The 26,333-nt window shown below is 43.0% G+C and overlaps 1 protein-coding gene across 2 annotated transcripts in view; it reads left to right on the top strand.

Moving 5' to 3' along the window:
- The window catches only part of NOL4 (nucleolar protein 4), a 359,633-nt gene that overhangs the window by 180,348 nt on the left and 152,952 nt on the right, over nt 1-26,333 (top strand). For both annotated transcript variants that reach the window (XM_040354134.1, XM_040354133.1), the window contains exon 2: nt 6,181-6,330. In XM_040354134.1, the coding sequence (XP_040210068.1) occupies nt 6,181-6,330 (150 nt within the window). The remainder of the gene's footprint in view (nt 1-6,180; nt 6,331-26,333) is intronic.

Here is a 26,333-nt window from a genome sequence, read left to right as displayed (position 1 = left end):
ATTACAAACCCTACTTTTACCGAAGGCACGCTCCCATCTCATACTTTATTCTGAGCATGCGCGGGTTTCTAAGCATACACACGAACGTGTTTCTCGTCGTAAACGAGCCTGACGAGGAAATTGAAACTCCCGACGAGGAAAAAGAGAACTTGTTCTCTTTTTTTCTCGTCGAATTCCATGACAGTTTTCTCGACGAAAAACATACACACGACCGTTTTCCTCTGCAAAAAAGCTCCGCCACCAAGTTTCTTGATGGATTCGGTCGAGGAAAACGGTCGTGTGTACGAGGCCTTAGAACTGAAAAACTGCAGATTCTGTGGGTGGATCTGTTGTCTGGAGTTCGGTGGGTGGAGTCGTGATGTCATTAGACTCCCTGCCCACCTCTACACTCCCCTTGTCAATATGCATTTTCTCCTGTGTATTCCTTACACAAGATTCTGCTATGATCAATAACATCCAGTCAAAATCCAGAAAAGTAACCACATGACTTCAGAAAAGGAGTGGGGGTTGGAATTAAAAAATAATGCCTGTCTCAGGAGTGCATGAGATATCTAAATAACCTGTCATTCACAGCAAGGAGGACTAAGGTTTTCTCCTGTTTGTCCATTTATCTCACTAAAAAAAGAAAAGAGGATTGCTCCGAGCTGGATTAACTCTTTGTGGCAAGACTGGGCACATATGATAGGAAATCTTATACTGTACATTGTGACAGCAAAAAAAAAAAAAAAAAATGGGTTTACATCCACTTTAAACTAATAGCAAGCGATCCTGCCAAGAAGGTCCTTGTTTGGGGTGACAATGCTCTGCCCTTGTATTCTAATTGTGCTTCTGCATTGTCACTATAGGGGGGAAATTTACTAAAACTGGAGCACTCACAATCTGGTGTAGCTGTGCATGGTAGCCAATCGACTTCTAACTTCAGCTTGTTCAATTAAGCTTTGGCAATAAAAACTGGAAGCTGATTGTTTTTTATGCAGAGCTGTACCAGATTTTGCACTCTCTAGTTGTCGTAAATCTCCCACTATGTAACATGCGCTTCCAGGGTTTAAGGCATGGGCACCCCAGGGGCCCAAGGTGCATGGGGGCCCCATGAAAATCTTGCTTTACATCATACTTGCAAACTGTCCCGGATTTGATGGGACAGTCACACTCTTTATTAAGCTCTCCCGGGATGGCCGTGTTCTGTGCAGCTTCCTAGGACCTGTAATGTGCCCTCCTGATCCCAGTATTGTGCCATTCTGCCTTCCCCCCTGTACTGTGCCCTTTGTGTTGATTAGTCTTTCAGTTATGGCATGTTTAATTGTCTAAAATCTATTTTACTGAACGTACTAATAAATATATGTTTAATTCTATCAACTATTTATACTTTTTCTTGGAAGTAGGTGCATAAATTGGGGCAGGCTGGTAAGAGCCCCACTGCATTACTTTTCCTAGGTGCCCATGGTGCTATTAAGATGGCCCTGTGTGGCGATGCCAGCAATCGGTGCTGAGGCATGTTCCTCTTTGGTCATCATCAGCAAACCCATCCTGAGAAATAACATGCAGTTACTGTTGTAGTACATGCATGTAGACAGAAAGGGGCTAAGAAAGGCTGCAGGCAGTCAGCCACATTGAGATGCAAAAAAGGATGATGAAAACCGTATTTCTAAAAGACAGAAATAGCAGTTGTTTATGACACATAGGGGGAGATTTTCGAAAACAAATGCACAAAGAATCTGGTGCAGCTGTTCACAGTAACCAATCAGCTTCTAACTTCAGATTGCTCAATTAAGCTTTGACAGTAGGGCTGGGTTCACACTACTACACTACTTTCATCCTACTTTGCTCTGTGTTCAATGTTTCCCTATGAGAGCGTCTTGTAGCGTCCTACACAAGTCGGTCCGACTTTGAAAATTCTCCCTGTACTACTTTTGGTCCTACATTGATCCTACTTCAGGCCTATTGAATATCATTGAAGTCGGACCAAAGTAGTATCCTGTTCATGAAAGTAGGATGGATGTAGGACCAATGTAGGATAAATGTAGGACCAATGTAGCAGAGCAAAGTAGGATGAAAGTAGTGTAGTAGTGTGAACCCAGCCTTAGCCCTGGTTCACATTGATGCTACTTTGAAATCGCGCTACTTCACTTGAAGTAGCGCGATTTCAAAGTAGCAAGGTCAGCGCGATTTGAGGTACTACTTGATAGACATCTGTGGGGCTTCCCCATAATGTCATCTTTAGATCGACTTTAAAGCTGAACTCCTGGAAAAATAAATCTTCCCTTATAGTAGGGTTGCCCTTGCACTGCAAGGGTTAAACATTCATTTAGGCCCCATCCACACTGGGATGGGGGGTGCGGTGGTGGTAAACATCCCGCTCCTATAGCGCTCCAAAGATGCTGCTTGCAGGAGTTTTTTTTTTCATCCCCCAGTGCATTGCCTCAGTGTGAAAGCCCTGTGGCATTCACATTGAGAATTCTGGGGCAGGATTATTTCAGGCGTTATTTATGCGCTATTTTTAGCGCTAAAACGCCCAAAATACACCTCAGTGTGAAAGGGGCCTTACATCTAGGGGACCAAGTAAAGCAGTTTTACTTATTTGATCCTCTACTCCCCCAGGCTCCTCTGTGCTGCAAGACTGGTCCCCCAGCCTCTTTTCCCCTATGTTCTGGCAGTTGGAGTGCGCCCGACATCCTCAAGACCAATGCAGAAATAAGCATTTAACCCATGCAGTGCAGTGGCACATTTAAGTGTTAGAGCCGGTTCACACAGGGGCGGCACGACTTCGGGGGCGACACGGCAAGGCGATCTCAAGACGACTTCAGAGGCGACTTGCAAAATTACTTCTGTATTGAAGTCAATGCAAGTCCCCCGAGTCGCCACCAAAGTCATACGAGAACCTTTTTCTAAGTAGGAGCGACTTGAGTTGCTCCTATCAGAACGGTTCCATTGAATAGAGCGGAGCGCGACTTGTCAGGTGGCTGAGTTGACTGACGAGTCGACCCTGTGTGAACCGGCTCTTGAGCTATACAAAATAACTAAGATATAAACAATGTGTAGTTTATAAATATTTTATTTGGATACCATTTGTGCATTTAAGTACAGGGTCCATAAACAACTTACAATAAAAAGGTCAAGAGAGTACTTAACTTAATAATGCCCCGGGCAATGAGAAATGCACAGAGGAAATTACCTAATAACACCATTGGGAGAAAATGGTTTAATTGATTCAGTCCAGATATATTCGAAAGCACAGATGTTTATGTTAACCTAGTTTTATACAACCTTCCAGGAACAGACCCATATGACAGCATACATCATGAACATATTTGGGGGAATTCAATAAAGCCCTAACAACACTTTTCTGGAGGTATGGCCCATTAAAATGGCCTGTGCTAGATTCCAAAATCTCTGCCGTATCTTTTAGTAGCTTTACTGACACATGCATCAGGTAGTTCTTAATAGCACTACTTTTACAAAGTGTTGCTCTTATTGCACCAAATTAAAAAATAAAAACTTCCATAGATAGATAGAAAAATGGAGGTAACTGAGACCAATTCTAACTTGACGTACAGAGACAGACCTGTCTCTATAAGCTGTGTAGTGGTCGGCATGTTTGTTGCCACTGCCTCCTTGCCTCCACCACCTGTTACTGGTTGTTAAGGAGGCTGTTGGCTTCACAGCCGACAGCCTCCTAGCAACCAGTGACACTGACACTGGGTGGAGCCTGATGAGGATGCTAAGACACTAGGGGTAGTGCTACAGAAGTGTTTAGCGACAAGAGAGTTTAGAGGCAGGAAAAAACCCTCTGCCAGTGCGACCAGGAGCAGTAGAGTTTGGGCAGAATAAAATAACGTGTGTCTAAATGTGGTAATGCTTGTGTGTTTAGCGCTTGAGCGTTAATTCATTTCAATGGGCAAAACCAATTATTTATTCTGGCTAATGAAATTAATTAATGCTCAAGCGCTTGACGCCTGTAAATGCGCCTAAACATAAAAAACGTATGTATGCAGCAGCCCCCCTCGCCCCCCGTAATACTTACCTGAGCCTCATCTCTGTCCAGCGATGTCCACGAGTGTCTCGCCCATCCGAGACACTCCTTCCTGATTGGATGAGACACAATCAATCAAAGTCAGCCAATCAGGCGAGAGAGGAGGCGGGGTCCGATTGGACACGTGGAGCTGTGACTTGGCTTGGGTGCCCCCATGGCAAGAGGCTTGCTATAGGGGCACTCGACTGGAGGGAGGGGCCAGGAGCACAGAAGAGGGACCCGAGAAGAGGAGAAACTGGGCTGTTCTGTGCAAATCCACTGCACAGAGAAAATAAGTATAACATGTTTGTTATTTTTATAGAAAAAAAAAAAAAAAAAGACTTTACAATAATTTTAAGCTCAACTCAAGCCAAAAACTTTTTCTTTTTTCTGTTACACAGGGTCAGGTTTGAAGCCTGCATATGAGTCATACTTCTGTTTGTGTCCTCATAAGGGACATTTCCTGTCTAGGGGACGAGTGTCACAAAGATCAACAAGAAATCTCCTCTATGGGAACATAGACAGAATTTTAAATCTGACTAATACATTTTTTTCAAAGGGGACACAGACACATTTCCAGAAGTTCCCATTCTATCCAAAGCTCAAAGACATTTTGTCTGGAGTTGGTCTCCAGTAATATGACAGTTATTGTTCAGACTGCATACTTAGTATTTACAGGAAGTGTCATAGCAGTTTAATGGAGGGGATGATAGGACAATACACTCAGTGTATGGTGTCAATGTTGTCTCACACCTAGTATGCTAACTATACATATAATAAGTGATACACCTATTTACATGCATGTTTGTTCTTGATCCACTTGATACTTTCTAATAAGTGGTTCGCAGGAATGTCATCAAGAGATTCTAGAATAATTGAACTCATTATTTCAGAGCCACAGCAAGGAGACTCTTCTTTCCTTTCTTAGATGTCAGAGGGAAGCCATATCATAGGGATATCTTTGCTTTTGCTCTTGCCATGTTCCATATATATATATATATATATATATATATATATATATATATATATATATATATACAGTACAGACCAAAAGTTTGGACACACCTTCTCAATCAAAGAGTTTTCTTTATTTTCAGGACTATGAAAATTGTAGATTCACACTGAAGGCATCAAAACTATGAATTGACACATGTGGAATTATACATAACAAAAAGTGTGAAACAACTGAAAATATATTTCATATTCTAGGTTCTTCAAAGTAGCCACCTTTTGCAGCAGACACATCTCTAGAACTGTTAAGAGGAGACTGTGTGAATCAGGCCTTCATGGTAGAATATCTGCTAGGAAACCATTGCTAAAGAAAGGCAACAAGCAGAAGAGACTTGTTTGGGCTAAAGAACACAAGGAATGGACATTAGACCAGTGGAAATCTGTGCTTTGGTCTGATGAGTCCAAACTTGAGATCTTTGGTTCCAACCCCCTGTGTCTTTGTGCGACGCAGAAAAGGTAAACGGATGGACTCTACATGCCTGGTTCCCACCGTGAAGCATGGAGGAGGAGGTGTGATGGTGTGGGGGTGCTTTGCTGGTGACACTGTTGGGGATTTATTCAAAATTGAAGGCATACTGAACCAGCATGGCTACCACAGCATCTTGCAGCGGCATGCTATTCCATCTGGTTTGCGTTTAGTTGGACCATCATTTATTTTTCAACAGGACAATGACCCCCAAACACACCTCCAGGCTGTGTAAGGGCTATTTGACCAAGAAGGAGAGTGATGGGGTGCTGCGCCAGGTGACTACCTCTTGAAGCTCATCAAGAGAATGCCAAGAGTGTGCCAAGCAGTAATCAAAGCAAAAGGTGGCTACTTTGAAGAACCTAGAATATGAAATATATTTTCAGTTGTTTCACACTTTTTTGTTATGTATAATTCCACATGTGTTAATTCATAGTTTTGATGCCTTCAGTGCGAATCTACAATTTTCATAGTCATGAAAATAAAGAAAACTCTTTGAATGAGAAGGTGTGTCCAAACTTTTGGTCTGTACTGTATATATTTATTTATAATGTATGCAATGATTGTTGGTCCAAATTTCTTGAGCCATGTGCTGTCCTATGTATGAATGTTGTGTATGTACAAGTGTTACAGTCAGTTCTGCTGTATAAACGCATGTCTCCCCTACTTATTCTTCTTCTTCTCTCAAATTTAGGATGGAGTGGGTATTGAAGAAAAGTTATCCCTGAGGAGAGTGGCTGTTGTGGAAGATTTCTTCGATATCATCTATTCCATGCATGTAGAAACAGGGCCTAATGGAGAACAGATTAGGAAGCATGCTGGGCAGAAGAGGACCTACAAAGCTGTAAGTCATAAGTCCTTTTATCACTCTATATATTTGTTAACTCAATTCATTCATTTTTACTTTGGTTAAGCAATCACTCTGTATATGTGTTTTCAACACAACTTGAGTGTTTATTGCATTTGTATGCATTAAGTGACATTTGACAAGCTTACTTGCGACTATTCTTTCATTCACAGCATGACCCATTAATTTAATCAAATGTGAATATTAATGGAAAGCTTCACAGCTAGTTGTTCTGCCGCTGTATTTATTTCTTTTTTGAATGTTATATGTACATATTGATTTCTATATGTACTGCACATACATATATCATTGGATTAGAATTGATTTACCACATAAGTAGATCCTTGACAAAAATCGCAATAGTGCAAAATACAAAGTATTCTCAAGAAAGCAGAACCTCTGCATGCTGAATTTGGGAGGACATCTAGTATTGAAATTCAGATCATTTATTTATTTATTTAGAATACTTGTCTGTGAGTGGTTGAGCTCTTGATTCTCAAGGGACTAAATTTGGTTAATAAAAAGTATGAAGCAAAAGAAAAAGAGAGCTGATGCCTGCTGCAACCAAATTTCAGGGGCTATTCGCTTTCTGATTTTCAATAAACTACTTTTTTATTTTTATTTTTTATTGTAGACCAGAGGTGAACGCATTCAGTGAGCTACTGGTATTATGCAAGAAACATAAACTGCATAAAGACAAAAGTCTGCTACATTTACCTTTGAAAGTACCTTTATTTTTTATTTATTTTTTGTAATTCGCTGCGTCCACAACACACATTATATTACAGGTTCAGTAGAAGGGCAGTAGGAGATTTCCTAATTTCCTAGAGCCTGTTAGAAAAGCTGCCATTCATTCTTCCTCTTTCTGTCTCCCTCTCTCTTTCTCACTTCCTATGTCTCTCTCTTCTCTACTTCTCCTTCTCTCTCTTTCCCTCTCTCCCATTCTCTCTCCCTCTATATTTCTGTCCCTCTCTCTCTTCCCTCCTCTTTCTGCCCCCTTCCCTCTCTCTCCCCCTTCCCGTCTCACTCTCTCTCCTCCCCCTCTCTCCCTCCCTCTGCACCCATCCCTGGGATCTCTCTCTCCCTCGCTCCCACACTCTCCCTCCCTGCTCTCTTTCTCCCCATTTTTTTATTTCTCTTCCCTCTCTCCCCATCTCTCTCTACCTTTCTTTCTCCTCCCCCTTTCTCTCTCCCTCTATGATCTCCCCCCTTCCCTCTCTCTCCCCCTTCCCGTCTCACTCTTCCTCTTCCCTCTCTCTCCCTCCCTCTGCACCCATCCATGGGATCTCTCTCTCTCCCTTGCTCCCACACTCTCTCTCCCTGCTCTCTCTTTCTCGCCATCTTTTTCTTTCTCTTCCCTCTCTCCCCCTCTCTCTCTAACTTTCTTTCTCCTCCCCCTTTCTTCCTCTCGTTTCCTGTCCCTCTCTTTCTTCCCTCCACTCCTTCCCCCCTTCCCTCTCTCTCCCCCTTTCCGTCTCGCTCTCTCCCTCCTCCCTCTTTCTCCCTCCCTCTGTACCCATCCCTGGGATCTCTCTTTCCCTCGCTCCCACACTCTCCCTCCCTGCTCTCTCTTTCTCTCCATCTTTTTCTTTCTCTTCCCTCTCTCCCCTCTCTCTCTGCCTTTATTTCTCCTCCCCCTTTCTCTCTCCCTCTCTTTTCCTGTCCCCCCTCTCTCTTCCCTCCATGATCTCCCCCCTTCCCTCTCTCTCCCCCTTTCCGTCTCACTCTCCCTCCTCCCTTTCTCTCCCTCCCTCCCTCTGCACACATCCCTGGGATCTCTCTCTCCCTCGCTCCCACACTCTCCATCCCTGCTTTCTCTTTCTCTCCATCTTTTTCTTTCTCTTCCCTCTCTCCCCCTCTCTCTAACTTTCTTTCTCCTCTCCCTTTCTCCCTCTCATTTCCTGTCCCTCTCTCTCTTCCCTCCACTCTTTCCCCCCTTCCCCCTCTCTTCCCTCCACTCCTTCCCCCCTTCCCCCTCTCTCCCCCTTTCCGTCTCGCTCTCTCCCTCCTCACTCTCTCTCTCTCTCTCTTCCTCTGCACCCATCCCTGGGATCTCTCTCTCCCTTGCTCCCACACTCTCCCTCCCTGCTCTCTTTTTCTTTCTCTTCCCTCTCTCCCACTCTCTCTCTAACTTTCTTTCTCCTCCCCTTTCTCCCTCTCTTTTCCTGTCCCTCTCTCTCTTCCCTCCACTCTCTCCCCCCTTCCCTCTCTCTTCCCCTTTCCGTCTTGCTCTCTTCCTACTCCATCTCTCTCCCTCCCTCTGCACCCATCCCTGGGATCTCTCTCTCCCTCGCTCCCATACTCTCCCTCCCTGCTTTCTCTTTCTCCCCATCTTTTTCTTTATATTCTGTCTCTCTCTCTCTAACTTTCTTTCTCCTCCCCCTTTCTCTTCTCCCTCTTTCTCTCTTCCTTCCTCCCCCCCCCCCTCTCTATATCTCTCCCTCCCTTCTTACTCTCTCTTTTACCCACTTTGCATGTATGTTCCAGTGTCAGGGGATGGACTGGTGCACTACAGCAAAGTTTGAATTAAAAACAAAGTAGTGAAAAGCCAAACTGTGCTTCATGTATGCATCTCAAGGTTTTATTTTCAAGTGTTGAATGGAGCGTACTTTTAAACCATTTCACAGACGTTCTTAAACAAATAGCATAAACACAAAGCACATTCTACTATGCCATTGATATAGATGAAAGCTACACAAAAGGACCACATATGTCAGCCTTCTGTTATGGTGATGAAGGTCAGGAAATTCTCATTATGCTATTTTGTTGTTTCTAAATTGATAATAAACACACAGGGCCGGATTCAGAAAGAGTTCCGACGGTCGTATCTATGCGACTGATTCAGAGAATCAGACAGTTACGCATAGATATCCCTAAGATCCGCCAGGTGTAAGTGTTTTACACCGTCAGGTCTTAGGCCCCATACTCACGAGCAAACATGTCTGCTGAAACTGGCCCGCAGGCCAGTTTCAGCAGACATGTTTGGTCGTGTGTGGGCGCGAGCGGGCCGAATTCCAGCAAACATTTGCCCGCCGGGCCTTTTCCCAGCAGACAAATATTCCTGGACTTGTTTTAAAACAGTCCGCTGGAATTCTGCCCGCTCGGACATGTACGGTCGTCAGTACAGACCTACCGTACATGTCCAGGCGCCCGCCGTCCCTCGCATGCGTCGAATGACTTTGACGCATGCGTGGAAGCATTTTAAAGGCGGGCCGCCCACGTCGCCGCGTCATTGTCGCGGCGACACCGCGTCATCGACGCGGCGACACCGCGGACACGCCCCGCGTATTGTTTACGCGCGGACTTCTGTACGATGGTGTGTACAACCATCGTACAGAAGCCCTCTGGCAGACATGCATGGTGAAAACGGTCCGACGGACCGCTTTCACCATACATGTTTGGTCGTGAGTACCCGGCCTTAGGCTGCAATTCCAGGCTGGCCGCTAGGTGGCGCTTCCGTATTTTTACGCGAGGAATATGCAAATGAGGAGTTACGCCGATTCAGAAACGAACGACCGCCCGGCGCTTTTTTTTTACGTCGTTTGCGTTCGGCTTTTTCCGGCATATATGAGGGGTAGCTAATGTTAAGTATGGCCGTTGTTCCCGCGCCGAGTTTAGAATTCTTTACGTCGTTTGCGTAAGTCGTTTGCGAATACGGCTGGACGTAATTTATGTTCACGACGAAAGCATGACGAGTTGCCGACATCATTTGGAGCATGCGCACTGGGATTCAGTCACGGCCGGCGCATGCACAGTTCGGTCGGCGCGGGGACGCGCATCATTTAAATGATACACGCCCCCTACCCGCCAAATTTGAATTCCGCCGGGTGGATTTACGCTACGCCGCCGCAACTTTACAGGCAAGTGCTTTGTGAATACAGCACTTGCCTGAAAAACTTGCGGCGGCGTAACGTAAATGAGTTACATTACGCCAGCAGAAAGATCCGCTGATCTTTCTGAATCTGGCCCACACTGTTTAATTTACATTACCCCTTATTTTTATGAAGAAAAATGGCCCAGTTTTTATTTTAATAAATGTACCCTTTTCATAATCATACTGTCACATGAACCAGGTCTTTCTCAGCCCATCACCAGGAGGAGTTTCTAGTCCTATGCTACTGGTCTCATGTTAAAAAAAATAAACAGCGTTCAGAATACAGAGGAAAAATATATAATTAATATCAAATAAATCGGTGGTCTCCAAACTGCCGCCCGGGGTCGGGTGCGTCCCTTTGATTACCTCTATCCTGTCCTTGGGGCTTTTTTCCTCCCACTGATGTACGACACTATTCCTCCCACTGACACCAACAATGGGGCATATTCAGTGCCGATCCTGACCTCCCTGGGGCCCTAAGCAAAATTACATGTCACATTAAAGTTGAGAAGCGAGGGGGGGGGGCTTGGGGGGCACTAAGCGGCTTGCATAGTGAGCCTATAGGGCGGATGGGCACTGGGCATAATTCCTGTTACTGGCATCAACAACAGGACACTGTTCCTCCCACTGATATCAAAAACAGGGCACTATTCCTCCCACTGACACCAATGATGGGGCACTATTCCTCCCACTGACACCAATTATGGGGCACTAATCCTCCCACTGACACACCAAAGATGGGACACTATTTCTTGCCATTGACACCAACGATGGGGCACTATTCCTCCAACTGACACCAATGATGGAGCACTATTCCTCCCACCGACACCAATTATGGGGCACTAATCCTCCCACTGACACACCAAAGATGGGACACTATTTCTTGCCATTGACACCAACGATGGGGCACTATTCCTCCCACTGACACCAATGATGGGGCACTATTCCTCCCACTGACACCAATTATGGGGCACTATTCCTCCCACTGACACACCAAAGATGGGACACTATTTCTTGCCATTGACACCAACGATGGGGCACTATTCCTCCCACTGACACCAATGATTGAGCACTATTCCTCCCATACAGTCCAGCCCCCTAAAGTCTGAAGGACAACAAACTGGCCCTATGGTTAGAAAGTTTAGAGACCCTTGAAATAAACGTTTTAAATGATCATACAAATATGTTTGTTTTTTTAACTCACATTTTTATTATTTTTGTGCAAAAAATGTGGTGTGTGCTATTAAGGGGAAGGTTCTGTCAATCCCATCCTGTTTCATGCCCCTCACGCCTGTGTCTTCTTCAGGTATTTGCCCCCCTTTTTTTTTTTTGCATATTTATCACACTTAAACGGTTCATATCATCAAACAAATTTTAATATTATACAAAGATTACCCGAGTAAATCCAAGATGCAGTTTTGAAATTATTATTTAATTTATTAAGGGAAAAAAGCTGTTCAAACCTGCCTGGCCTTATGTGAAAAAGTAATTGCCCCCTCCCATGCTGAATCATAAATGAACTGTGATTTATCACAATTTTTTGGAAAGTTCAATTAAATTTCACTTTCCACACCCAGGCCTGATTACTTTCAGACCTGTTGAAAGTCTGACAAAGCGAAGCACGTTAACAGATTACAAAAAGCCACACATCATGCCACAATCTAAAAAAATTCAAGAACAGATTAGAAACAAAGTAATGTACATGTATCAGTCTAGGAAGGGTTTCAAAGCCATTTCTAATGCCGTGTACACACGATCATTTTTCGGCATGAAAAAAACATAGTTTTTCAAAAATGTCATTTAAAATGATCGTATGTGGGCTTCACATAATTTTTCAGGTTCTGAAAAACGACCAAAAAAAAATTCGAACATGCTGCATTTTTTAACGTCGTTTTAAACTATGTAGTTTTTCGGGTTGTAAAAAATGATCGTGTGTGGGCTAAAACAACGTAAAAAACCCGCGCATGCTCAGAAGCAAGTTATGAGACGGGAGCGCTCGTTCTGGTAAAACTACCGTTCATAATGGAGTAAGCACATTCATCACGCTGTAACAGACAAAAAAGCGCGAATCGTCTTTTACTAACACGGAATCAGCTAAAGCAGCCCAAAGGCGAATAGAACTTCCCCTTTATAGTGCCGTCTTACATGCTGTACGTCACCGTGCTTTGCTAGATCATTTTTTAAAAACGATGGTATGTAGGCAACATCGTTTTAATGATGAAGTTGGGAAAACGTTGTTTTTTCGACATGCTGAAAAACAACGTTTTTTTTTCATGCTGAAAAATGATCGTGTGTACGTGGCATAAGGCTTTGGAACTCCAGTGAACCACGGGGAGAGTCATTATCCACAAATGGAGATAACTTGGAACAGTGGTGAACCTTCCCAGGAGTGGCCGGCCTACAAAAATTACTCCAAGAGCATGGTGACGACTCATCCAGGAGGTCATAAAAGAACCCAGAACAACATCTAAAGAACTGCAGGCCTCACTTGCCTCAGGTAAGATCAGTGTTCATGATTCAACAATAAGAAAGAGACTGGGCAAAAAAGGCATTTATGGGAGAGTTCCAAAGCCAAAGTCACTGCTGACCAGAAAGAAAACAAAGGTTCATCTCACATTTACCAAAAAACATTGGCCCGGATTCACAAAGCACTTGCGCCGACGTATCTCCAGATACGCCGCATAAGTGCAAATATGCGCCGTCATATCTATGCGCCGGACTCAGAAACTAAGATACGCCTGAAATAGGCTTCATCCGACCGACGTAACTTGCCTACGACGCCGTAGAGTGGGCGCATATTTCACATATGCAAATGAGGGAGATACGCCGATTCACGAAAGTACGTCTATCCGACGCAGTGCGCGTAAAGTCATACGTCCGGCGTAAAGTTATGCCCCATAAAGGAGGTGTAACTCAGCAGCATCCATGCAAAGGAAACACAAGCCGTCGTATTTTACGAAGTTTACGTTGGACATGAATATGAATAGGCGTAGGTTACGTTCACGCCGTAGGCAGTGATCCGACGTATCTTAGGGAGTAGTTCCGGCATGATTCTGAGCATATCTGTCTGGCGCTCAGCCCATCATTTGCATGGGGTCACGCCTCATTTGCATGGCTCACGCCCACTTCCACATACGCCGGCTTACGCCTAGGAAACCCAGCGCAGTTTTGGCAGCACTGGCTTTGTGAATACAGTGCTTGCCTCTCTGTGCTGCGTCGGCGTAGCGTAAAGAAGATACGCTACAGCAGCATAAATATGCACCGCTGTATGTAAATCCGGGCCACTATGATTATCCCCAAGACTTTTAGGCAAATATTCTGTGGACTGATGAGAATAGTTTTTGTACTTTTTGGAAGGTATGCGTCCTGTTAAATCTGGCATAAAACGAATACAGCATTTCATAAAGAACATCATACCAACAGTCAGACATGGTGGTGGTAGTGTGATTGTCTGCTTTGCAGCTTTAGGACCTGGATGACTTACCATAATTGATGGAACCATGAATTCTGAGCTCTACCAGAAAATCCAAAAGGAGAATGTCTGGCCATCAGTTTGTTACCTCAAGCTCAAGTTCACTTGGGTTATGCAGCAGGACAATGATCAGAAACGCAACAGCAAGGCCACCTCCCAAATGGTTCAAACAAAGAAAAAGAAAAATGTAGGTTTTGGAGTGGCCTTTGTCAAAGCTCGGACTTAAATCCAATTGAGATGCTGTATTATGACCTTACACAGGCCATTCATGCCTTCAATGAGACTGAATTAAAACAATTCTACAAAGAAGAGTAGGCCAAAATTTCTCCACAGCAATGTGAAAGACTCTGTGCCAGTAATCACAAACGCTTGATTGCAGTTGTTGCTGCCAAGGGTGGCACAACCAGTTATTAGGTTTAGAGAGCAATTACTTTTTCACATAAAGCCAAGCAGCTTTTTTGCCTTAATAAATTAAACTATCATTTAAAAACTGCATTTTGTATTTACTCGGGTTGTGTAATAATAAAATGTGTTTGGTGATCTGAGTTATTTAAGTGTGACAAATACACAAAATTAAGAACATTTTAAATCAGAAAGGGGGCAAATATTTTTTCACACAACTGTAATATACCACCCACCCCCATAGTATAGGGCTGTTTAGGGGGCATGAAGGAGGAGGGAGGGAGTGAACCGTCATTTTTCCAGAGTGTATACACCCACATGTGTGACTCTATAGTCACATGGGCTGCACAGATAGTAAGGAGGGGAAAATTAACAGCTTAGAAGGGGAATTAAACTGGAGCATCCTCAGTAGATGTGCCAATGGCTGGTTTACACAATCTCAGGCTGCAGCAGGGACACAGACAAGGAAGGAGGGACAGTAAACAGCAAGATCAACCCGATTTTTTTTAGCAGAATACAGAAATCAAATCCCATAGCTACTAAGTGAGAATAACCAGCAAGTAATACAGCATGTACAGAAACTTTTTAATAATGTGGGTTTAATGACACTTTAAAAGAAAACCTCTTATGAGAGAAATATATAGACTGTCATTGCTGACCTCTCCTTCTGGAAATTATAGTTTTTAATATGCTGATTTAGTATGTTGTAATATTAGTACTTTCTGAGCAACTGCACATTAGGAATTCTGATTTACCCTGACTTCACTTGCTGTATACTTTTGCATATTTACTTAAAGGAGTTCAATAGTCACAGCATACACTTATAACATACACAAATTATATCTCCTTTCATGCTGTGAGTTTTGCTTGTCTGCCGTCCATCTTCTTCCACAACTTCCAGGATTTCCTACATGATGTGTAGCTCCTCCTCTGCTGTTTACGTTTTAGGGACTACATATCCAATGGTACTTTGCTGCCTGCACGCAGTGATTCCTGTACTGACTCTGCCTTTTGAAATTTCTGCTCTTAGCACCTCTGTAGTTTAGAAGGCAGGCTCTGCAAATTCTGTGACACAGCAGTGCCTCTCACAGGGCATAGTGCATACGTAGGCAAAAGGCATAGTGAATACATGTCACAGAATTCAGGGAGGTAAATGTGTGGGGATCAACAAACTAAGGCCGGCCATATGCAGTTGGAACTGGTAATTGGCAGGCTGAATGTACCAAGTTGATCGATCAATCAACTAGGGTACAACCAGCCTGCTGGATTCTCTTGCAAATATTGATTGCGGCTGCTATAGCCGCTAGCAATAACCACTGTCTTCTCCTAGCGGGGATGCCCCCCACCGTAAAAAGGCAATTGCTGATTCCCCTGCCAACACTGTCTGTGTTGATGGGGGAATCGTGCACATTTCTGCAGGAAAGAAATTCGCACATGTACAACCTTCTATATTGTTCAAATGAAAAGGGGGAGACTAAGAATAATATAAATACAATGTGGAAATATATATCTATATCTATCTATCTATCTATCTATCTATATATATATATATATATATGTAGCGCCTGGACACTTTCCAGTACCGGTGCTATGTTAAATTTAGAGGGGGTCAGAGAGTTATTCAACTCTGACCATGTTGATTTGTGTAAATTTGGGTCTCTGTCTCAGCTTTGGCTGTGCTGTGGTCCATTCTGTTGTGTCTGGGGTGCTGATCTCACCTCAGGTCGGCAGGTGGCAGCAGTGGAGTCAAGGATTGGGTGCTCTTGCCTAGTGGCCTTCCGGGCAACGCAAGGATCCTGGCTTCGGGACCACGTTGGCCCGGAGTAATTGATCTGCCACTTGGGGACTCAGTAATTGACTGGGTCCCACCTAAGAAGGTCCTGGGTCGTCCATCCAGTTGGAGGAGGCTGTACGGTGGAGAGTCTGCCTGAGGAGTACCAAGAGAGCCTGGTGTTCTGATAAGGGCCTGACTATCCATTGGGGACCAGGGGAACCAGACACTGAAGGGCTGGATGTTTGCCTCCCGTCAGTCGGCACCCTAATTCAAAACTACCTGAAGGAGATCCAGGTGCCAAGTCTGCTAAGGAGGATTATCTCCGCTGTTCATTTACCAGGAGGGTCTGTGGCAGAGACTTTTCCTAAGGTTCGAGTGACATTCTGGCTGCCAGGCCGGTGAGAGAGGCTTGTCCAGGTGCGCTACACCCACTCAAGCTGGAGTGGTGAAAGAGACATTACATGTGGGAGCAGGACTGTTTCCCCATTTCTGACATCTGGATCTGCTATCTTCATTTCTTCTAAACCTCTACTTCACCAAGTTTTATTGTTTTTACCCGGCTGGGTAATAAAGAGCACAGAAAAGGACACCTGTCGTGGACATTCCGTTATTACAACTTTTACCAATCACCCCTAGACATCAGAGAAACATGAGGTAACATGCCGCCCAAAACAAACCAGCAGCTCTTTCGGGGGTAGTGCCACACACATATATATATATATATATATATATATATATATATATACACACACATATATACACACACACACACGGTATGTGTTTACATTTTCTGCATTTAATTAAATATAATATTTTGACACTATGTTTAGCATATTCATTCAGTACAGTTTTGTATACTTTCCCCCCATCAGACAAGCATGGAGGAGAGTGATTGTTTTTTTTCTGAACTGGTATTTGTAAAATACTAATTGTTGTCCTCAGTTTTAAAACTTTCTGCATCACATATTATACTTGACATCACCCATACAAGAGTTTTCACTTCCTTCATATGAGTAAACCATGGTACAAGTACATGAACAGATGTCATCATGCTGATAGGACATCAAGTGCTTCAATCATGGTAGATTAGCTAAATCATCGTACCCAGGGTTGTGGAGCAACACCTATTGAAATACTACAGGTGCGGTTTCACAATAGCAGCCTAACTCCTGCAAGCCTGCTGTCTGCCAGGAATATACCCTTGCTTCTGTGAGAATCCCCGATGGAAATAATTAAAGGCTTGGACATCTGCCAATAACAACAACCAACAATGTGAAATTCTACCTGAACAGCGGGAGTGCCTGTGATACGAGCCTGCAGCCTATTCTTATGTTATAAGGGCTGGTGCGAGAAAGCCTGTTCCAATAATTAGTACTTAACAGTGGCTCTGGAAGAGATACTCCCACATCTGGGGACTCACAGAAGACAGAGTTCATAGACTAGACGGAACTTACAGTCTCTGAGGATTCAGCCTTATATTTGTCCAAAAGTATAGATTGTGCACTGGATTTTATTATATTTTTTTACTGATAAAATGATGTTTGATATTCCTATGGGAATGCATATGTTGCCCTAAATCTGTTTACCTTCTAAAGTGCACAGCAATGCGATATACCCAAGTTACATACCCAGTGCTCAGTTTTTCTTCAGATCCATGAGAAAAATGTCAGTTGTCATTTGTGCCTGAGGAAGAGTGTGTTTGCTTAGCATGACTTTAAAATGTTTGTAGGGCTTAGAATAATACCTTTAATTTTGTATTTTTTTATAACATACATTTTATACTTACCTGCTCTGTGCATTGGTTTTGCACAGAGCAGCAAGACACTTTCTACCGAGCCGACTTAAGCCTCGTACACATGATCAGTCCATCCGATGAGAACGGACCGATGGACCGTTTTCATCGGTTAACCGGTGAAGCTGACTGATGGTCCGTCGCGCCTACACACCATCGGTTAAAAAAACGATCGTGTCAGAACGCGGTGACGTGCTGAAAAAACGAAGTTCAATGCTTCCAAGCATGCGTCGACTTGATTCTGAGCATGCGTGGATTTTTAACCAATGGTTGTGCCTACTAACGATCGTTTTTTTCCCATTGGTTAGGAATCCATCGGTTAAATTTAAAGCAAGTTGGCTTTTTTTTAACCGATGGTTAAATAACCTATGGGGCCCACACACGATCGGTTTTGACCGATGAAAACGGTCCATCAGACAGTTGTCCTCTGTGTACAAGGCCTTTGTGTGTCCATAGACTGTGGCTTCGCCACACCCCCTGCTTCCTACTCACTGGCTGTTATTAAAGCAGCAAAAGTCACTGGCTCCCATTGCTGTCTCTGAGACTATGAGGAGAGAGAGATCCAGAATCCTGAAGACACTGCAAGGTGCCATGACAGGCACAAGTCAGGAGATGGATACAAACAAATGTCAAAGGCTTTATCAATGCCTAGAAGCAGCGTGAAGTCTATTATTAAGAAGTGGAAGGTATTTGGTACAACACAGACCCTCCCTGGAACTGGATGAAAGAGCCAGGAGGAAACTGATCAGAGAAGCTACCAAGACGTCTACAGCAACTCTGAAGCAGTTGCAGGAATTTATGACAAAGAGTGGTCATTGTGTGCATGTGTGTGCATGTGACAACAATATCAAAAATTCTCCAATGTGGCTTGTTTGGATGCCTTGCAAGATGAAAGCCACTACTCAAGAAAAGCCACATGCAGTCACTTTGCCAATAGGAGAGGTAACTGTCAGCGTAGATACAAAGTGCATGTATAAGTAGGGGTATGGGGATTGGTCCATTAGAAATAATAGTAACAGGCAGTTCAATGGTTAAAAATGCAGGTGATGTGGCTGTTCAATGGCGGCTGCTGTTCTCAGAGAGCTGACTCTGTGGTAAACAAAATAGGGGTAGAGAAATTAAGCGCCACCTAAGTGCAGTATTAAAGAGCTTCTTTTAATGACACATTTATACAAAACACACTTACAAGAAAGTAAGGAAAGAAGGCTCATCTGTAACATTCTGTAGTCCTCGTCCTGGATCCATGGGCTGCTTAGAAGTGAAGATAGCAGAATGTGTGGAGTCTTCAGGCTTGTCCTGTGGCCATCAGGATGAGGCGTGGTCCAGCCTCACGGGTCACGTGACAGGTCACGTGATTACTTCCGGGGGAACACTTACGGGAGGAGGGTCAGACAGGGAGAACAAAGGCTGATTGGGCTACGCGCTCGGAGCCACTGCTCCTTCTATTGGCCCGATCAGACTCCACACATTCTGCTATATTCACTTCTAAGCAGCCCATAAACCTGGGACGAGGACTACAGGATGTTACAGATGAGCCTTCTTCCTTACCTTCTTGTAAGTGTGTTTTGTATAATGTGTCATTAAAAGAACCTCTTTAATACTGCACTTAGGTGGCGCTTTCTTTCTCTACCCCTCTTTAGTCACTTTGCCAAAACGCACCTTGAAGATTCTGAGGCCACCTGGAAAAAGGTGTTATGGTCAGATTAAATTGTTCGGCCTCAACACCAAATGACATGTCGGACAGAAATCTAATACAGATCACGATCCAAAAAACAACATTCCCACAGTAAAGCATGGAGGTGGTAATATCCTGTTATGGGCATTAATGGCTGGTGTTTGTTTTTTTTGGGGGGGGGGGGGCACTTACCTCATCTAGGTGGCAGGCAGCAGGCAGCGGCTCCTGTGTCCTCTCCTCCATCACGGCAGCTTCTGCTATGTGTCTCCTAATTTCCTCCTAGGCATCCAAAAGGATCGCCTGTTCTTTCAGCCAATTGGGTGACGGGTCTCAAGACCCGCTTCTTGATATAATAATCATTCGCTATATTAACAAGCCTGGGTGGGCTCGGTTCGCAATGCTTGCGCCCTAAGCCCACCCTATTTTGAAGCCTATTAGAGCCTCTGGCTCTTATCAGGTGCTTCAACCCCCCACCCTATTGGAATCCATGCATCCGGCATCCTGCCCGGGCGTCCTTAATGAACCTGGTTATGGGGGTGTTTCTTTGCAGCAGTGTGTATATCTCGGAATGTGTATATCTGAGAAGACTAACCACAATCATTTATATGATTCAAAATAAAACTATACTGCTTTACATTATTTTGCTAGTGATCTAATTCATTAAATGTGTAGTTGTATTCTGTTTTCTTGTACTTAATTCTGTTTAATCAAAGTAATATAACTTGTTATATGCTTTGTGTGTGCCCATCTAGATGCCCAACATTCATCCAAAATGTTGATTATTTATGCAGCCCAAACCACCCCTCAAAAGCAGAAATTAGTATTGTAGGCAAACACCACCCTCTATAGGTTCTATGTGAAGGTAACAATCCTTTATTTAATTAAATCTTGTTATGTTTACTGATAGCCACTCCTTCTTACTCTTTTATGTATGAGGAGTCTGCATGATTAAAACAAAATCACATCAAAATGCAGACACTGTCTTGTCTTTGTTAGGTCAAATGTATCAATCACTAGTGCCGGGAGAAACGCTTCTGTCTCCTCCTTTTTTCTCTCTTCTAGATATGACCTACACAACATCTCCATGTCATTTTAACATTGTAAACATCCTTCCCGTTTTGATAGCAGTATGAATGAACACTCGCTTTGATTGCCAATACTTTCTGGTTGCTACAGAGTTAACTCATACAGCAACAACATGGGAAGTCTAGAACCAATCAGATTCAACAGGCAGAAAGCAGTTACTATAGTGCGGGTTGCTGTCCAAGGTCCTGCAGTACTGAAGTGCTCCATACACAAATGTTCTCTCCTATGCTGAACCTCACAGCTGGCTCACGGCGCTCAACACGAGTCCACTGCTTCTGCTGTGTATTCTGCAAATATTGTTCACAGGTGGGGCGTTAAACCCAATTGACTTGATTGCCATGGAAATATAGCACCTGTTCCTTCCCATCAATGCTCAAGGCGTACATGACACAATCATGTGCTGAAAATATTATTTTTCACTAATTAAGAACAGTGTACATGTAGACATATCAAGCAAGAAGAGAATATACATTGTAAAGGCTAAACAAATGTATCCTGCATATGTGGCAAATAAACTGGTGTTGTTTTGATACATGCTGATTTTAGGATATACCCCTCTTTAACGCAGATGCATACCCTCAACAACCCTTGTATGCTTAAGTTTATCTCAAAGTACAACTGAAGGCAAAACTTTTTTTAAATATAATTTTAGATTAAATATCTGAAAGTTCATTTTTTCTGTGACACTACCATTGATTTTCGAAATTCGGCCGACCAAGCCTTCAATTTCACCTCCTGTTGCTACAGAAAATAATTTTCGTGGCCGAGAATCTTCTTTTCATACCGGGAGTTTTCCTTTTTCTATTACATTTCTCACACTATTCTCCCATCATTGATTAGAAAATCGTTTGCTTTCAAAAACTTTCCAACATGTCCAATTCCTCAAATTTGATTTTCACACGAAAATCGGCTGTTGCTGCAGCCCACTAATGGTGCGAAAATTCTTTCAAAATTCGAACCGTGTATAGCAGGCATAAGGGAGAGTTTTAACTACTGGCAGAGTTTTTATTTTTTATTTTTTTTACCATCTGTGTCCCATTGAGGAGATTTACCTTAGTGGAAAAAATTGTGTAGCGCTTAAGCAATATGTGTCATAACAATAAACATATTGGTGTACAATATAGATGTTTTTTCATTAGTTCATATTAACGTGGTGAAACTCACTTCTATGGACTTCAGCAAGTGCACTTTTTCATGAATTGAACATCTCATCATTCATTTGGTGGAATACAAATTGCATGGACTGTATATATTATTTATTCATTTATTGATTATTATTTTTTTCATATCCATTGCGATACACTCTTAAATAATTTGTGACTTCCATTCACATCTATATTGTACACCAATATGTTTATTGTTATGACACATATTGCTTAAGCGCTACACACTTTTTTCCACTATTTGATTTGCTAATTTATTATTTTTTAGCCGTGTTAGCAGCTGTTCACTTTAGGCAGCGCAGTGTATACCACATTTCCGGGAGATTTACCTTAATTTCCTGTCCCATAGGCAAAACATGGAGTGAGAGGAGGCACACGGAAATCCATAGACAGCACAGACCTTAATCAAATCCCAGTTAGAACAGGTGTTCTAATCCCTCTCCACTCTATTCAAAAATGTAAAAAAAGTTTTGCCTTTAGTAATACTTTAAAGACAAAATGAACTCTGGATGCTGTGACCAAAAACATGCAGGCAGAGGGCAACTGATCATTCTATATTACTGAATTAAGTTGGGCATACACTGCTCGAATTTTGGATAATTCTTGCTAGCTCAGCTGAAATGTAAGTAATGTACAGCCTTGCTGTCACCGCTCCATTAACAAAAGGTGATTGCTGAATCAACTTTTGTTGAAGGAGCCTGTTGGAAAATTGTTGGCCAAACAGCACCAGCATCCAGTAAGGTAAAAGCATTGTTCAGGTATTCTGAATTCAGGTATTGATTCTTAAAGCTTAAGGATTTTATACCTTCAGGCACTCTATGCATGAGGGTTAAAAAAACACTGTCATGTGCACTCCTTTTCCTTACAGGTCTTAGAGTCTTCTGTCCCCCTTGATCTTTTATCTTTTATCCCCCTGGTGCCTCCTGTTCTGGGACCCTGTGTATTCCATCTCCTTGGGTCTCTATGGTATTTTCTGTGTCTTAGCTCTGCCATGTGAACTCCTTTTTATCTTGCATCCATTCCCTGTTCAGGTACCCTGTGTTTCACATCTCACACTTTGTGTTTCTTGTGCCTCGTGATCCATGGTAGAAGCATCTGATTTTCTTTACAAGATGATCAGCAGTTTGTGATAATAGTGTTCAGATTGTACAAGAATCCTTGAGAGCAGGAGAATTGCAACAATATGTTCAATGACATTAGCAATACATTGGGGATGAATGATAAAACTGGAACAGGAGAACATTATGGTTATTGTAGCTTACATTTTCTTTCCTTGAGGAAAGTAATATTTGTTTTTCCCTCTCTTTTCTCCATACATTTACAGCGCATAAAATAAGTATTGAACATGTCACCATTTTTCTAGGTAAATATATTTCTAAAGGTGCTATTCACATAAAATGTTCACTATATGTCAGTATTAAAAACCAATGCAATCCATACATACAAAGAAACCAAAACAAACAAATTCAGAAATTAAGTTATGTGTAATAAAATGGAATTATATGGGGAAAAAATATTGAACGTATGAAGAAAGGAAGGTGCTAAAAGTCACGATAAGCCAAAACAACATCAGAAATCTATCAGTAATTTAAAAGCAACCCTGCCCCTTGTCAGTGCAAATTAATGTCAGCCGGTTTAGTCTCAACTGATGGCCTATAAAAAGGTGTCTAATTACTAAGGTGTTACACAAGAAACCTTTCAAGACCTTTGCAACCTTAATGTTGCAACACATACCGATTAAATTGGTTACAGAAGGATTTCTAAACTTCTGAATGTTCCAGTGAGCACTGTTGGGGCCATAATCTAAAAGTGGAAAGAACATAATTTCACTATAAACCGGTCACGACCATGTACTCCTCGCAAGATGTCTGATAGAGTAGTCCGAGAGCCAAGTACCACTTGTGGGGAGCTTCAGAAATACCTGGAATTAGCAGGCACAATTGTTTCAAAGAAAAAAATACCACTGCAAGTGATGCACTCAACCGCCATGGCCTGTATGCACACTCAGACTTCATTGCTGAAGAAAAAGCATGTTGAAGCTCATTTAAAGTATGTTGCACAACATTTAGACAAGCCTGTGAAATACTGGGAGAATATAGTCTGGTCAAATGAGACCAAAATTGAACTCTTTGGATGCCATAATACAGGGATGGTCAACACCCCGGCTGCGGCCCACTACCGGGCCGTGGCCTTACTGCAGGCGGCCAGCATGAGACACCTGGCCGGGTGGCTGGCATAAAAGCCGGGCGGCTAACATATGAGAGCAATAGATTGGTGGATTGGAAGAAGCGAGCGGGCAAGCAGAGATGACATAATCTCTCTCCGCCCCCCACATCACCGCTCTTCCAACCTCACAGCCGGTGTCCTGTCAGCCTCAATGTTGGAGGTGTGATGGAGAGCAGAGAGATGACATCATCTCTCACTGCCCGCTCTGCATCACTGCTCTCCTACCTTCATTCGGAACCCACCATGGCACAGAGGCCTGCCTCTGTGCTAAATGGACCAGTGCTGCCACCAATGCAGTGACATTCCACATCTGGTGACAGGCAGCGTGGCAGGTGACGTGGCAAATGACATTCTGCTTCCTTGGCACAATATTTTTCGAGGCAGCCGGTTCCCAGTGCTAAAAAAGTTGGGGGCCACTGCCATAATACACACCATGTTTGGAGGTCAACTGGCACTGCACATGATCTCAAAAACACCATACCAACAGGGAAGTTTAGGGATGGGAACTGGTACTGTACTGGCAAACTTCATATCATTGAAGGAAGGATGAATGGGAAAATGTACCAAGACATTCTTGATAAAAATCTGCTGCCATCTACGAGGATAAAGAAGATGAAATGAGGGTGGACATTTCAGCAAGACAATGATCCCAAACACAAAGCCAAGCAAGCTCTCAATTGGTTTTAAAGAAAGAGAGAAAGAAAAAGAAAAAAAGGAAATAAAGATGCTAGATTGGCCCAGCCAATTACCTGACTTGAATCCAATAGAAATCCTATGGAAAGAACTAAAGATCAAAGTTCATAGAAGAGGTTCACGGAACCTTCAAGTATGGAAGAATGGGCTACATCCATACCTGAGCAATGCCTTCGACATCTTGAAGCTATTATTGCCAACAAAGTATTTTGTACAAAGTATTGAATAAATTTCAGTTAGCGTGTTCAATACTTATTTGTTTTGGTTTCTTTATATGTATGTATTGCATAGGTTGTTACCGACATGTGGTGAAAATTTCATGTCAATAACACCTTTGGAAATATATTTACCTAGAAAAATGGTGACGTGTTCAATTCTTATTTTACCCGCTGTATATATATGTTCTCCACATTTATGTGCAGGCACCTTTGAAAGACACAAAAATTAAACAATGTAATCTTTAATACATCATTAAATGTACTTATTTAAATGCTAGCATTTTAACTACCTGAATTTGACTTGATGTCCGATCCTTGTACAGAAAAGTTCAGATTAGAAGAGGAAGTAGGGTGATAGGAGTAGAGTGAAACATGTGCTGCTTTTTCCTTCACTGTCCAGTCACAGGCAGGGGGCATAGAGGAGACTTCTATATAAGGTTGAATTCAAATTATTGTGGTGCATTTTTCTGCATGTTATCGAAGCGGGAACGGCGGCCATACTTTAACATTACTATTCCATCTATTAGATGGAATAACTTAAGGCCTGATAATGCGTTACGGAAACGGCGTATCTGTACTGCGTCGGCCGGGCGTACGTTCGTGAATAGGCGTAACTAGTGATTTACTTATTCTACGCCGACCGCAATGGAAGCGCCACCTAGCAGCCAGCCAAAATATTGCACCCTAAGATAGGACGGCGCAAGCCATCGTATCTTAGATAGGTTTAAATATATCTCTGTTTGAGAATACACTTAAACCTAGGTCAGCGCAAATTCAGAGTTAGGTCGGCGTATCTACTGATACGCTGACCTAACTCTACCTGAATCTAGCTATATATCAGCACAAAAATATAAGATGCCATGCTTGATGAGGAACACTCATGCCTAGTACACACAACTGTTTTTTCCGTTGGATAAAAAAATGACAGTTTTGCAGACGGAATTCCTGTTAAGCCTGCCTTGCATACACACAGTCACACAAAAGTCTGGTGAACTTTTGAATGCCAAGAACGCAGTGACTTAAAAAAAGAGAAAGATTAAGTTCTATGCTTCTGAGCATGCACTACTTTGTTTCCGAGCATGCACGTTTTTTTTACCCTGATCCGTTGGGGAAAAAAGACATCCTGCTCTCTTTTTTTGTCTGGCAGTTTTCCAGTCGGAAAAACTACGATGGAGCATACACGCAGTCGGGATTCCCGACGAAAAGCTCTCATTTCATCAGTTTTCATCTCAGCAGTTTTCCCCTCGGAAAAAACGGTCGTGTGTACGAGGCATCAGATGTTTTAAAACAGTTTGTGTGCCTAACCAATGGCCCAGGGGCCACATGTGGCCCACGGAGCCCTCTGATGTGGTCTGCGACCTCCTGCTCTGGGATGGAATAAAATAGAGTAGAATACTGTTATTAAAGATAAGTTTATTACTAAAATATATATGGGCATATCTGTTCTGCAGTGGTTACTGGGCTGCTTTCAGACTGATCCACAGGTGCAGATAAGTGCACCAGTGGGTTACCTACACTGAGGCATAGACTTCTATTACCTGCGAGTTTGGTGTGCTGAGAGTAGAGTTCGCTCTATAGAGCCGAGTGGGCTGCCATCCACCTACTCCACTCATTGTGGCCCGCGA

This window comes from Rana temporaria, chromosome 5 (assembly GCF_905171775.1).
Source record: "Rana temporaria chromosome 5, aRanTem1.1, whole genome shotgun sequence".
Classification (NCBI taxonomy): Eukaryota; Metazoa; Chordata; class Amphibia; order Anura; family Ranidae; genus Rana; species Rana temporaria.
Note: the sequence above shows the minus strand (reverse complement) of the source record. Positions and strands in the feature narration are given on the sequence as shown.